At 45.1% G+C, this 15,186-nt stretch overlaps 1 protein-coding gene across 1 annotated transcript in view; it reads left to right on the top strand.

The window, feature by feature from the left end:
• Positions 1–6,563: 6,563 nt before the first annotated feature.
• DOCK1 (dedicator of cytokinesis 1) overlaps positions 6,564–15,186 on the top strand; it is a 523,683-nt gene continuing 515,060 nt past the window's right edge. The window contains exons 1-5 of the mRNA XM_027855939.1: positions 6,564–6,666; positions 6,867–6,907; positions 10,223–10,278; positions 12,795–12,891; positions 14,740–14,888. Of these exons, the coding sequence (XP_027711740.1) occupies positions 6,564–6,666; positions 6,867–6,907; positions 10,223–10,278; positions 12,795–12,891; positions 14,740–14,888 (446 nt within the window). The remainder of the gene's footprint in view (positions 6,667–6,866; positions 6,908–10,222; positions 10,279–12,794; positions 12,892–14,739; positions 14,889–15,186) is intronic.

The raw sequence follows: 15,186 nt of genomic DNA, 5'->3' as shown, positions 1-15,186 counted from the left end.
ATGTGTAGTCATGCAAAACACTTCCATAGTAGTCCTGTTGTGAAAAGCTAAGTATATTTCCCTTCATCCTATCCTACCCCCCATTTATTCTATTCTCTCTTTTGACCCTGTCCCTCCTCAGAAGTGTTTGCTTTTGATTATCCCCTTCCCGAATCTTCCCTCCCCTCTAGCAACCCCTTATTTTCCTGTAGGGTAATTTAGATTTCCATACCCCACTGTGTATGTTATTCCCTCCTTAAGCCAAATCTTATGAGAATAAGATTCACTCATTCCCTCTCACCTTCCCCCATTTCCCCTCCACTGTAAAAGTCTTTACTTGTCTGTTTTGTGTGAGATATTTTACCTCATCCTGTTTCTCCCTTTCTCCTTCTCCCAGTATAATCCTCTCTCACCCCTTAATTTTATTTTCCAGATATCACCCCTTCCTGTTCAACTCATCCTGTGCCCTCTATCTATCTATACATACATATAATTTTTTTCCCTCCCACTGCCCTAATACTGACAAAGGACTCTTAAATTACAAATATCATCTTTCCCTGCAGGAATGTAAACAGTTCAACCTTAATAAGTCTCTTATGATTTCTCTTTCCTGTTTACTGCTTCCATGTTTCACTTGAGTCTTTTAAGGTCAAATTTTCTATTCAGCTCTGGTCTTTTCCACAGGAATTCTTGAAAGTCCCTTATTTCATCGAATGACCATTTTTTACCCTGAAGGATTATACTCAGTTTTGCTGGGTAGGTGATTCTAGGTTGTAGTCCTAATTCCTTTGCTCTCTGGAATATCATACTCCATGCCCTCTGGACCCTTAATGTAGAAGCTGCTAAATCTTGTGTTATCCTGATTGTGTTTCCACAGTACTTGAATTGTTTCCTTCTGACTGCTTGCAATATCTTCTCCTTGACCTGGGAATTCTGGAATTTGGCTACAACGTTCCTAGGAGTTTTCCTTTGGGGATCTCTTTTGGGAGGCGATCGGTGGATTCTTTCAATTTCTCTTTTGCCCTCTGGTTCTAAAATATCAGGGCAATTTTCCTTGATAATTTCTTGAAAGATGATGTCTAGGTTCTTATTTTGATCATGGCTTTCAGATAGTCCAATAATTTTTAAGTTCTCTGTCCTGGATCTGTTTTCCAGGTCAGTTGTTTTTCCAATGAGATATTTCACATTCTCTTCTATTTTTTCATTCCTTTGGATTAGTGTTACAGTGCCTTGATTTCTCTAATTGTCCCTAGTTTCCAATTTCTAAATTCTAATTTTTAAGGAAGTATTTTCTTCAGTAATCTTTTGGACTTCCTTTTCCATTTGGCCAATTTTGCTTTTTAGGGCATTCTTCTCCTCATTGGCTTTTTGGACCTCTTTTGCCATTTGGGTTAGGCTATTTTTTAAGGTGTTATTTTCTTCAGTGTTTTTTTGGGTCTCCTTTAGCGTCACTCTCAGATTTTCCTCTACTTCTCTTATTTGCTTCTCAAAATCCTTTTTGAGGTTTTCAATGGCCTGGGACCAATTCATATTTTTCTTGGAGGCTTTGGATGGAGGAGCTTTGGCTTTGTTGTTTTCTGGTTGTATGTTTTGATCTTCTTTGTCACCAAAGTAAGATAATATAGTCTGACTCTTTTTGCGCTGCTTGCTCGTGATCTCAGCCAATTACTTGAGTTATAGACTCTTTGTTAAGGTAGGAGTCTGTTTCCAGTGTGGAGAATGTACTGTCCCAAGCTTCAGGGGTTTTGTGTAGCAGTTTTCAGAGATACTTCTAGGGACCTGTAAATTTTCAGTTCTTCCAAGGGGCTATGATCAAGGGCGAGGTGTTTACTCCTATCCTGGCCTGTGCTCTGCTCTATGAGTGACCACAAGCATTCTTTTCTGTCTTGGAACTGTGAGGAGGATTTCCACCACCACTACAAACTCCACCACGCCAGCGCTCCTCCTTGCCCCAGCACCACCACCCAGAACTATGACCCATATCCAAGCACAGGCAAAGCAAGAGAATCCTGCACTAGCAGAGAGATCCCTGCAGTCCCCCTCTGATTAGCCACTCGATTCCCCCTCAGTCTATGGGCCAGAAGCTCAGAAAGCAGCCGCCGCCCCAAGGAATGGGGCTGGGACCCCACGCTCCTCTCTCACTGCAGAAACAGACTTTTCCTACTGACTTTCTAAGGTGTCTTTGGCATTCGTGGGTTGAGAAGTCTGGAAACTGCAACAGCTGCCTGCGATTCAGTCCTCTGAGGCCTGCTCCAGGGTCACTGTGGCCTGTGCGCCCACGCCGAACTGTATTCCTCTCCCTACCCGGCGCGATATACCTTTCTGATCAACCATCCAGGCTGTCTTGGGCTGGAAATTTGTTTCACTCTGTCTTTTTGTAGGTTCTGCTGCTTTAGAATTTGTTTAGAGCCATTTTTTATAGGTATTTGGAGGGGTTTGGGGGAGAACTCAAGCAAGTCACTGCTTTCCCTCCACCATCTTGGCTCTGCCCCCCATAATACTGTTTCCAGTCATTTATTTTATCCAGTGTTGTGACTAGCAAGTTCTCGGTGGATGTTAGTGGGCTTTCCATCTTCTTCCGTTAGAATGTAAGCTCTTTGAGGTCAGCGACTTGTACTTTTGTCTTCTTGGCCCTGATGCTTTGAAGCCCAATGCTTGATACATAGTAGGTGCAAAAAGTCAGATCGCTTTAGCTGACCTGTCCTATTGTGATGTGAAATTGGACAGCCCATTTTCCGCTGTGGGGTCCATCTTGCCTTTTGTTGGGATGGAATTGTCCATCACTTAATGGGTGAGTTTTGGACCAGAGCTTTTGCTCCAGGAAGGAGCCACTTGCAGTACCAAGATTGTTTGCTCACGGGATCACCTTATCCTTCATGGCTTCAATTGATTATTGTGAGTTACAAAACAAATAATTCCTTCACACTTTGGCCTCCTCTTAGACCTTGTTTGCTGCCCCACTTTTATTTTTATAGCCCTCTTTTGGAGGCCTGTGTCAATAATAGTATTTCTCCTTCCCTATGAGAAAATCTATTTCTATACATCATATGACACGCTCCTCAGCGTGGTGTTAATTTTTAGGACATCATTAAGCTTACTATAGAGAATATGGTTTCTAGATGAGATCACTTTATTTAAGGATCAGAGGTCAAATTAGTTTTCAGATTTGAAAGTTCATTTTCCTAGGTCCTTGGCAGAGTTAGAAGTAAGTAGATCAGAAGTGGTAGCTTAGGTGGGAAATAATGGAGCTGGAAGGATCCTTCATTTAAGTCCACATGTACTTATTAAGTACTTGCTACACTGCTAGGGAGTGAGGAAACAGGCAAAACTGAAATGTTCTACTGGGCCATATAGAGCCCCTACCTGTCGGGAGGTAAAGGGTTAAAAAATCTGGCAGGTAGTTAGTACAGTTCAAAACGTACTTATAAGATGCCAACTGTTTGCCTAACATTTTCATAGGTGCTGGTTAATTTCACAGTTCTTCAAAATCTCCAGGCTATGGATAGAAATTTTGGTAAATCCTAAGAATCATGAAGGACAGCCATTATCTCACCCCATGACCTGTGGGAGGCAGTGGAGTGCCATGGAGTCAGAGGATCTGGGTTCAAATCCCAGCTCTGGGTACCCTTGGGTGATTCACTCAGTCTCTCCAGCCCTCAGTTTCCTTATCTGTAAAATGAGGAGGTTGGACTCTAAGACCTTGAATGTCCCTTCTGGCTCTAATTAGATGAACTTGGGGCAATTTCCTTCCCTTCTTTGGGCCTGAGTGTCAGATGAGGCTGTGGGGCTGGGTGATTGCTCTCCAGGTCCCTTCTAGCCAGGCACATCTGAGATGCTCTGGAATAAGGAGGGGTTCTTCACGTGCAGAATTTGGGCTCCTTAAGCAAAAGGAAAGGATTTTCAAAAGGTAATTATGTATCTTCACCTAACGAGATTATCTCTAATTTTTTAATGATATTTGGACTTGGTCCAAGTATCACCTGAAGAGGACTCCTCAGGATCCTGACAGTTTTCCATTTCAGAGATGGGCCAGCGAAGCTGTTTCTACACAATTCTCGTCTCAGAGAGAAAGAGAATCTTTGGGCTAGATCAGGGCTTCCTCTCTGTGTCACTGAGTCCTTTGGTGACCGTTGGAAGCTTGTGGACCCTTCTCAGAGTCCTGTTAGCAAATGCATGAAAAAGGTACAGGGGACCACCAAGCCTTTCCTTGCATGCATACAGCAAGGGAGGATACTAACTAATTAATAACAATAGCAGTGATGATGATGATGATGCTGGCCATCAATATCACCACTCTCCATCATCTCCTTAGAGCTTCACAGCAACTCGGTGAGGGAGGCACTTTGGGTATTTATCCTTGTTTTACAGATAAGGAAACTGAGGCTCAGGTGAAGTGACTGGCTTACTTTGTGCTTTGGTTCGTTCCATTTATGGATGGGGCTGCCTGTTTGAATGTGCTATATGTAATTATAACATGATGTATCATTGTGATAGGTACTACCAGCTGTAACGCCACACAGCACAATATAGCACATATTGTTTCTTGTGTTGAGCTAAAATCTAGCTGCACTTTTCATTCTTTGGCTATTCATTCACTAATTCGGTAATATTTATTGAGTGCCTACTATGTGCCAGCCACTGTGCTGAGCCCTGGGTCCTAGCATTTGTACAAAAGAAGCCCAGTCTGTCTGTCAGGATGGCAGCCCTTCAGACTTTCAGAGATGGCAAGTGGTCAGTGCCGTCTTTCTAGCCCCAAAGTTTTGTCCAGATTGGACACCCTTAGCTTATTCCACTCTTCATCCTGTGGCACTGTTCCCAGAGCCATCGGCATGACGGTTCCCACCATGAAGAGCGTGAAGTAGAAGACCTCAGAGTTTAACATCTGGATGGCTCTCTTTGATGGCCCCAGGGCGATGTCCTCATTCACGTGTTGGTACAGGACCCCGCGGCGTTCCAGATGTAGCAAGTGGAGAGGACCTTAGGACGATCGCTTTCTTTGAACTGGATGCTTATATTAATTCAACCTTTCAAACTAATTTCCCCTCATCCTTGATTCATGTTCAACATTTTTAATATAAATGTAAGACTTTGTTCACATTTAGTAGTTTTATCTTATTAAATCTGCTCTATTGAAAATCCTTCTGAGTTTTGTTATCTCTCTCAGCTTTGTGCCATCTCTCTTTCGGCTTGGTAAGCCTGCTTTCAATATCATGATTCACATTATTGATGAAAGTGTTGACTAGATCAGGGCTGAGTACAGAGACCTGTACATGCGATTGGACCTCCCGCTAGACTGACCTGAGTCCCCTCATCAATACTCTCGCACTCAGCGCTGCAACCACTGAGCTTCTCTCTTCACTTGTCTCATTTTCCATGTTCAGAAAAATAACAGCCTCGAATAACTTAGATGAGATCAGCCTTCTCATCTCTAACATGTCACCTCTATTCAGTCGAATAATTCTACTCCTAAAGGGAATTAGGCTGGTTCCATTTTCATGAACCTGTAGTGGTGCTCAGTGACTCCCAATTCCTCTTCCACAAACTCACAAATCATCTTTTTAGTGATTTAGTGATCTATTCTAGAAAAGTGGCAGGTCAACGCTAGACTTTGCTGGTGGTCATTTCCATCAGCTTCCATTTTGAAAACGGGGACAGCATTTGCCGCACTATATCATTTGGCACCTTTTTCTAATCATATGCTCTTAAAACATGGTTATGAAGAAGATTTGACTTCTCTTATCCCCCAGGAACATTGTTGAAAGGCACCGTTTCATTTTTTAAAAAAGTCAACCCAATCTAGCTGCTGCCAGCCTCCTACGGGCTGTCCCACCTTAACTGGTGACTGTCAACGTCCTCACCTGTAAAATGTGATTATTGAATGTGGCATCTTCCTTATAGGTGCCTTGTGAGGGCCAAGTGAGATAATGATCGTCAGACGCCTGGAAAACTCCTGCATGCTCTCTGTAAACACCCAGGTGTTATTGAATTACCTGATTTATTGCAAACCAAAAGTACCAGCTAGCAGAGGGACACAGAAGAGATTCCTTACTTCCTTACTTCCTCTATTATTTCTCATTTACTGCTTATAAATTGGGTCTTTACTGTTGTTTCTTTTCCATTAGAATGGAAGCCCCTTGAGAGCAGGGCACTGTTTGGTTATTTAGATAAAATGAGGTGATAATTATAAAGCACTTAGCACAGTGTATAGCACACAGCAAATGCTGTGTGTTAGTTGTTATTATCATCGGTACCCCCAGAACCTAGTCAGAGTCTATGCTTCATAACTTTTGTTGAATGTTAGGTAAAGTAATAAAAGTGAATTCAAAGAAAGCAGGAGAATGGTATCACCGATGTTATTTTTATGAAGAAATAATATAATTTTTGGAGAAGAGAGTTGCCTTCAATTATGCCAAATATATATTACAAGTCAGAGTGGATGTCACTCTCTTTTCACTAAAGTTCAAATACTGATCCCAAGAAGACCTCAGTTAGAGCCTATTGACTCTTTTTCTGCACACAGTTCTAACATATTTGATTATCATTGCTGTCAACTCACAGCAAATTGAAAGGACCAGATTTGTTGAATGTCGGTTAATATCTACTTCCTTATCCTGGCTGAGTCTCGTGTGGACAGAGTGGTTTGCGCGTTGTTGCCTTTCACAGACCCCGGGCTCCTCGATGACACCCGTTGTTTTTGTGTCTCTTTGTATACCCATGACTCAGCACAGTGCCTGGTATGTAGTAAGTGCTTAACAGATGCTTGTTGGCGCGACTTCTTTACCAGCGCTATGCACTTCCTCTGCCATTTGCAGGTTCCAGTACAATGGTCAATGTAGCCCTTTACTACTTGGATGGACTGATTTCTTTTCTCTTCTTTTTCTCTTTAGGGTGGTACAGAGGATATACTTTGAGAAAAAAGTCTAAGAAGGTAAGTAGTTTCTGTTTTTCTCTCTTTTCAAACCTGGGAAAGAACACCCACCTTCTGGCATTCTTTGTGATCATTGCTGGTTTAGAAAAACAACTGTCCGTCTTAAAACGTAGGTTGAAAGCATGCTGGACCCTCTGTGACTGGGGAGGGGCTCCGGACGCCAGCGAGCACACTGACCTTCGTTGATGGGACACTCACCTTTGTGGGAACGATGAGGGGGTTGGCCTCCCCTCCACGAAGGGACAGTCTGGTCCAGCTCTCTGCTGAGATTCAAGGGGAGAACGGGATCTGGGGCTTTCAGGTTGGGTCCTTGTGATAGATGAGCAGGCTTGAGGTTTTTTTTCGGGGATTTTCCCCTGGGCTTGTTGGTTTTTTTTTTTTTTTTTAAGGCAGTGAGGGTTAAGTGACTTGCCCAGGGTCACACAGCTAGTATGTGTCAAGTGTTTGGTCTGAGGCCGGATTTGAACTCAGGTCCTCCTGACTTCAGGGCCAGTGCTCTAGCCACTGTGCCACCTAGCTGCCCCTCTGGGCTTGTTGTTTTAAAAGCTCTTGTCTCCTGAGCTCAGCACCTCTTGGCCTTAGCCAGCCCCCGGGATAGGATTCTTCCAGCCACGGCCCCTCCCTCTCCCCCTGGGCCTTCTTAGCTTCACCAGACCTAAGGACAGTTTTGGAAGCTTTGTCCGCTGTGCTCCAGAATTTGGCCAGCCACCTGTAAATGGGCCTTTGGGCCCAGTCTCGGATTTTTTCTTTTGGACGCTTACACTTTTGTTCCCGTTATCTCCTGATTGGCCCGGTTGTTTGCTACTTGCTACGTTCCTGCAGCCAGTGCTTTTGGATTTAAAATGTGCTTCAGGTTTGCAAAACTCCATGTTTGCTGCAGTTCTGGGCCTCGCTTTCCTTCCCTGTAAAATGAGGAGAAATGGGATGGAGTAGGGAAGTTCTGTGTCATAGACCCCTTTCACTATCTCTGCTGAAGCCTCTGGACCCCTTCTTGGAATCATATTTGTCACTGCATAAAAGAAAACACAATGCATAGAATGTATAAAGGAAGTCAATTATGTTGAAATACAATTGTCATAATATTAAAAAAAGAAGTTCAGGGACCCCAGATTGGATTGAATGATTGAAGAGACCTCTTCCAGCTCTGAATCTCTCATTTTATGAATCCTGTGAGGTAGGCAGTGCTGGCATTATCATCCCCATTTTACTGATGGGAAACTGAGGCTCAGGTTGATAGGACCTGCACACAAGTTACTCAGGGCTGGAGGATGCACGAAAACCTTGGGCTTCCAGCTCCATTTCATGCCGTATTATTTTCTGGTGTACACTGGCGATGCTCCACCATCACGCCATCCCGATGCGGGCAGACTGTGTCCTTGGGAAGAGGAGGCTGATTCCTGGCCGACGTTGGCCGTCCGTCTCTGGGCCCGACAGATGACGTCTTTGGCGGTACAGTCGTTTCTTCCCAAGGCAGCTCGTCTCCCTTTGGGACAGTTCTGTTGGGCGGTTTTTCCTGAGATGAGGCTCGTTGCCTCTTCTGTCCCGTGCTCCGGGTTCTCCCTTCAAGTAGGACGAGATGTGGAAGATCTTGAACGTTGGAATGAGGAGTTGATTTGGTGGGCGGTGTGGCGCCATTGGAGGCCGTTGAGAAGAGGGGCGATGAGACCGCGGGGAGCTGATTCAGACAGCAGGGTGGTGCAGGGAGAGGCTGAGGCTGTGGGAGGTGGTGGGGGCCTGGGGCTGTGGGATCGAGAGAGTCAGATGGGAAAGATGGAGCGAAAGGAGAACTAGCGAGGCAAGCCAACTCTTGGGGAGGGAAAGATCAGAGCCAAAGAAGAGTAAGAGTGGTCAGAGGTCTGCAGGACCAGGAGGTCAGGGTGACTTCTCCAGCACGAGGGAGATTTGGTGAAAAGGCTGATGCTTTCCACTTTAGAAATGTTGGGATTGAGATGCTGGCAAGATGTTGAGGTGGACGTGGGCCTCCGCCTGGAGCCTCTGGAAATTTGGGCCTGGAGCTCTGAGACATACACTGGACCTGGCTAGAGAGCAGGAAGGGACCTTGGAGGCCCTTGATTCCAGCCCCCCATTTTACAGATGGGCAAACTGAGGCCAAGAGAGGAGAAGGGACTCAGCTAAGTCCTCCTAGCCTATCTGAGGCTGGGTTTGGACCCAGGCCTTCCTGTCTCTAACACCCCACCATGCTGCCTTGGATTTGGAAGGGATCATTGGGCAGAATTTTCTGAAGTATAGCCATGTCCTGGTTCCTGTTCTTGAGAAATGGTCTGACCAGTCAGGCCCTCAGCCAGCGCTCGTTTTGTGGGATTCACTTGGCCCATTATGAAAGGAAGTTTGGATTTTCATTCATTCACTTTCTCTAATGGCAGTTTTTCTAAGGGTTGAGAAACTGATCTTTTCCCACGCACGGGGCTGGGCAGTGGGGACATCTTCCTCATCTTAGTGCTCCGTGGACTTAATTTTTTACATTCTTATTGGTGATTGACTGGAGAAGGACACTTGTTGGGGATCCTCCCTCCAAAAAAAAATGTTTTAGGCACAAGTTGGCTACTACTTACTGGTGAATAATTGTATGCAGCGTTCCTTTGTAAAATAGATTGCCCCTGATTCCCTGTAATTTAAGGCCTTGCTGGCCTCATTATAGCTTGTGTACATCACTTTCTTTTTTTTAATTGTTAAAAACTTTTAATTAATTTTATTTTAAAATAGTTTATTGATCACTTTTTTAAGCATCACCTCTGTAGTTCCATCTATATGTCTTCCCCTCCCAGCCCTTGTCACAAAGAATAAAGAGGAGAGGAAAAAGTCTCCCTTTTAGTGAAATTCAGTATTTACATTTTTATTCCTTTTGGGGGGTGGATGGCTTCAAATTCCTTTCAGAGCTTTAAATGTTAAGTGTTTCTTTCCCTTTCATCATGTCTCCTGAAGAACCAAGGGCTGTGATATATGGCGGACGGAGCAGTGGAACTTGGGATTGGGAAGCCTGGCTTTGGATCTTTCTTTAGACGTTCAAATAGTTTTGTGGTGTTGGGAAAGATGTCTAAGTGTCCTTTTCCTCGTCTGTAAAATGGGATCATAATAACACCTATCTCACAGGAGTCTTAGGAGAAGCAGATGAGAAAACATGTGCAAAGTACTAGGAGATTGTCAGTTGGCATGGTTGTTAGGATGACTCGGGCACAGTGCCCAGTGCCACATTCTCCACTGATGCACAGTTGTCCGTCTCACATATTTACATTAGCTTGTGTAGATTAACTTACTCATATTTACATTAACTTTTTTTTTCTTTCTCTATCCAAGGGCATATTTCCTGCTTCATATATTCACCTTAAAGAAGCCATAGTAGAAGGAAAAGGGTGAGTTCAGTTTGGGAATTTAAACATCATTATTAAACTTAATTGGGCTGAGGGGGAATCAGGCCATTTTTAGAGGAGGAAGAGGATGAAGGAAGGTCAGCTCATGGTCACGTTGGGGTCGTGACATGAGATGGACCTTTTGGAGAGACGTCTTTCCCCCTCTGTGGCTCCGTCTCAGAGCTGGGCTCTGTCTGCCCTGGGAAGATTTCTGCTCGGGGTGGGGTGCCCCCCTTTCCCCCCCACCCTGCTGTGTGGCTCCCGCCATCCGTGACTCACAGCTTTCCTCTGCACATTCCTATGTCCTGAGTCCCTTTGCTGAGAGCTGTTCCCACCCATGTGCAGTACCAGCCCCGTTCAGGGCGAAACCACGCTTCGGACCCAGCCTGCTTAGAGATGAATTGTCCATCGTGTTTAGTTTGATGTATGTTTCCTAGAGGTCAGAGAGCTGATGGGTTAGGCCATTAAAAGGACATTTGTAAAACAGGAAGCCATTAGCCAGGTGTGTCTTCATCATTGTGGAAGAGGCAGCATTAAGCTGTTTTCCCTTTTTATCTCAGCTACACCTTCATACTCAGTTAAATATGTAAATTATAAAATTACTAATCATATGATTACTGCAAAATGACATTTCTTTGGCTGATTACAAAATTGCCTTTCCAAGCCTGGCACTTGGAAAGTCCAGAATGGCCTACCTGGGGTGTCCTGGTTGCCTGATGCATAATTAGAAAGAAGATAATTTCGAGGCAAGAAGCAGTGATGACCTGTGAGGGGGCCTTTTTTTAGGCTGAGAAAATGCTTTGTAGGCAGAGTTTCAAAGGAAGGAAGAATCCAAAAGAAAACCTGCCTCTGAAACTTTTGCAGAATCACAATGTTGACTGAATTAAGTCTCCATTAGTGGAGATTTGGCCTCAGATTGTTCCAAAAGATACCTGTCCATCATCATCAGATAGAGACTTATTGAACCTAATTGTATGTGACTGTGAGTAATGAGTGCGTTGGAGAATGGTCATTGCTCCGTGAGCCGAGATCCGTGGTGCTCAAATGTGGATGTGTTTACGCGGGATGCAGATGCTTTCTTGCATGGCTTCTGTCTGGCCTCTGATCCTCGTCCACTGCTCTGCTCACAGACTCCTGTCCTTGGCTCTCACCACCTGATGCCACTGCTGCCTCTACCCAATGACCCTGCAATGGTCTGCCGCCTCCCCATTCTCCTTCCTGGGTCCTAGAGCGGAAACAGATTGTGGAGCTCACCCAGTACAACGCCCTCACTTTATGCATAAGGAAACTGAGCCCTAGAGGTCAAGAGACTTCTAAGGTCCCCCAAATCATAAGGGGTAGAGCCAGGTTTTGAATCGAGGAGCCCTGACTTCCTCTTTTCTCCGTGACACCACCCTACCCCGTGCCTCGTGGAGCACCCTCTCTTCTGTGGTTAGCCGGACAGCCCTCTTTATGCCAAGCCTGTTCTTCATCTCCCTTGGACTTTTCCCACCATGTGAAGATACTGAATTCCTTGTGCCATCTCTCGTGGAGCTATCCTTCTCCTCCCTGGAGCTGTCCTCTTCCCGTCCCCATGATCCACCTCCTGCGCTCCCCAACGGAGACCATGGGAAGGCTGCTGTCTCTGTGCTGTTCCTGTGATGTCTGTACCATCTTTCTGTACTCCATCTTTCCCTCACCTGCTTCATTTCCATTTCCAATTCCAACCCCCTTGTGGACGCACTTATTACCTGCTGCTCTTGATAACCGGGCTCCCGCCTCCCTTTTCAAACCTATCCTGCACGTGACTGTCAAGATCACTCATCCTTCGATCACATCCCTCCCGGCTTAGGAATCTTCTGCAGCTCCCCATTGCCCTTTGGCAGGATCCGATCCAAGCTTTTAAGCATTGGGCCACTTGACAGAGGACTCTGATGATGCTGGGCTGTTTGCAGTGACACACACTTGGGGTTGGCCGGCATAGCATGCTTGTTTGTGGAGGCCAGACCGGGCCTAACTTTAGGAAGATGAAGAGGGCGCAAGATCCTCTCTGTGTTTGCTCCCCTGACGAGCTCTCAGATTTCTGGGGGGTTATTTACTTGTGTGTCCTTTACCTCCTGTATCTCACTGCCTTCACTGCTGGCCTTGAAGGAGTGAGCGAGCAGGGCTGTGTGAGGCAGTATGGGGTGACGGGGAGAGCCCGGGGCCTCACGTCTCAAAGACTTGGATTCAGACCTCACCTCCAAACCACATGAGCCATGTAACCAGCCACCTATACTCTTGGACTTTGTGAAATGAGGAAGGAGCTGATAACTTGTAAGGTCTCTTCCAGCCCCAAATCTGTAATTTGATCATCCTATGTGTGCGGGGATGTAGATGGCAGCATGCCATAGTTAGTAGCTAAGATTTATGTGATGGCTTTCCATTTGCTTTATTATTGGATGCCATGGCCTGGACCAAGAGTGGACAAGACGTAAGTTAGAGCTGTTCTGGTGTCCAAAGAGGTTTGTGTGTTCTAACTCACATTGTTACATTTTCAGCCAACATGAAACAGTCATCCCTAGTGAGCTTCCACTGATCCAGGAAGTAACCACCACCCTGAGGGAATGGTCGATAATATGGCGGCAGCTTTATGTTGTAAGTCAATTTCTTTTGATGGAACTAGGTGTATTGTATGGAACATTTTTGCCTAAGGAATGCTTAGAACTAAACCCATAGGAAAAGACCATTCTGCTCAGAAAGGATATTGCCCATGATAGGATGGGATAGCTCCAAATTTGTTGGACTATTTTACCTACTGGGAGTAGGCTTTTAATGATCAGTCATGTGGTCCTAGCATAATGTCCCATCTACACCACTTGTCCCTGGTGTTATAGAGGTATGTGTGATGTAGTAGCACCAAAGCATGATGTGGGTTCCTAAATTAATGCATGAAAAAGGTATTTATTAAATTTTTAAGGAAGGCTTAAGTGCATGCCTTCAAGGAGCTTCCATTCCAATCAGAGGAGACAGCATCTATAGTGTCTTGGTGGCCAGGGAAGGATGATGGTACGGGCCTGGTGCAAGGAGCCATAGGAAAGTCAATGGATACCCCCTTTCCAAATGAGTAGTTGTGCTGATTTTGGTTTCTCTTCCCAGAGCAAGAGGTGGGAAGGGGGTGGGCGTGGAGATAGTATGTGGCTGGGGTGAAGCTTAGTTGGGGGGCCTCACAGGAGGTAGCCTTCCACCTCCAAATCTCTGATTCTTTGAAAGGCCCCATCACAGTTTCATGAATGCCATTCCATGTGTACACGAGAATAGGGCAGGAATGTAGATAGTTTATATATTTAACCAATGTGGTGGTTAAATGTGTGTGTGTGTGTGTGTGTGTGTGTGTGTGTTTTCTGTGTAAGTCAGTAAGTGATCACGTGAGTATACCTTTTATTTTCACATAGTTGTTACCAGATGCCTTAGTTTCTCTAAAGGAGATCTATTGTCTTCATGCAGGTGCATGAGGGTCTGTTTGTCACGTGGTTGTGTTTGTATTTCATGCTCAGAACTTTGGGAAAATAAGAGCCTCTTGTGAACAGTGTTGAGATGAGATACTTGGAGAGCTTCTAGAAGTCTGGGAAAAGAATGGAGGCAGTAGAGAAACTAGATGCGTGCTGGGATTTCGTGGACAAGCCAGCGATTTTGAGATTTTAGTGTAGTTTCTTGTATCAAAATGAGTCAGAATGGTGACAAGACTGGGAAGAACAGTCCTGGCAATGGGAAAGGCATCATGATGATGTGATGGAGGCCAAGGCTGTCCAGGAAGAGGTGAGGAAGGGCTGGGAGAAGGATGGAGAAGCTCAGTTGGAGGGGGCCCAGGAACCGTTGGCCTGGTGCTGCTCATACCCGAGCAAGAAAGAAAAAAAGAGTTGTACTCCAGCCAATGCTTGCAGACTTCTCGTGAAGGGGCTTCCGCCCAGTCCAATTCTGGGTCACTCGGTTTGTTGGGAACCTTTTCTTGACCTCAAATCAAATGTAGATTTCTTGAGGGTAGAGCCCGTTTGGCTTCTGGCTTTGTATCCCTAGCACTTGGCACAGTGACCTACACGTGGTAGCCTCTTAGTTATTACTGATTGAATTTAATTGACTCACCCTCCTTCACCTTCATAAAATTCACCCATAAAAACCTTGGTCTCCACAAGGCATGAGGAGTATAGAGGTGTAGACCATCTACTTCACAGTCTAATTCTTGGCTTATCGGTACATCCCTGGGGTGTTGGATGGGTACCTGAGACAGGACCTTTATTCTACATTTCATTTTTTTTTTTTAAAGCATTGCCTAGGTACCAAATGAATTGAATTCTTGGCCATTTTTTGTTTATAGTAGTAGAAAATTGTTTTCCAAATCACAGCTCAGGACAGCGCTAAGTAGATCTGACCACTGTCTACTTGGGTTTTTTTTTTTAAGTTTAAATTGAAAGGCTTATTCTCTGTGCTTCCTTCTCACCCCAACAGCAAGACAACAGGGAAATGTTCCGAAGCGTCCGACACATGATCTACGATCTCATCGAATGGCGGTCCCAGATTCTTTCTGGAACCTTACCCCAGGATGAACTCAAGGAGCTAAAAAAGAAGGTCACTGCGAAGATTGATTACGGAAACAGGTTTGTTGGGGCTGTCCGCCTTTCACTCGTGGGTTTTCTGGTGCCACCTCAGCCTGAAATCTTGAGCAGACAGGCCCCATTTTGTGTTAGAGGCCAGAAATCCCAGATGTGGAAATAGCCATTTTGCTCTCTAAAATGATGCGTTCTCTCAGTTCAGGGTCAGAAACGTAGGAGAGATACACAGGGAAATATTGAAGCCTACTCAGAAAGTCTTATGTGGAGGCCTTAACTTAACTATAGAGGACATCTTTTGTCTTCCTCATTTTTCCTTGTTCATCCCACTTCATCTTGGATACTT

The sequence above is a fragment of the Vombatus ursinus genome, unplaced genomic scaffold (assembly GCF_900497805.2).
Source record: "Vombatus ursinus unplaced genomic scaffold, bare-nosed wombat genome assembly UNPS02011353.1, whole genome shotgun sequence".
In the NCBI taxonomy this organism is placed as follows: domain Eukaryota; kingdom Metazoa; phylum Chordata; class Mammalia; order Diprotodontia; family Vombatidae; genus Vombatus; species Vombatus ursinus.
The sequence above is the reverse complement of the archived record's forward strand: the minus strand, read 5'-3'. Positions and strand labels throughout refer to the sequence as shown.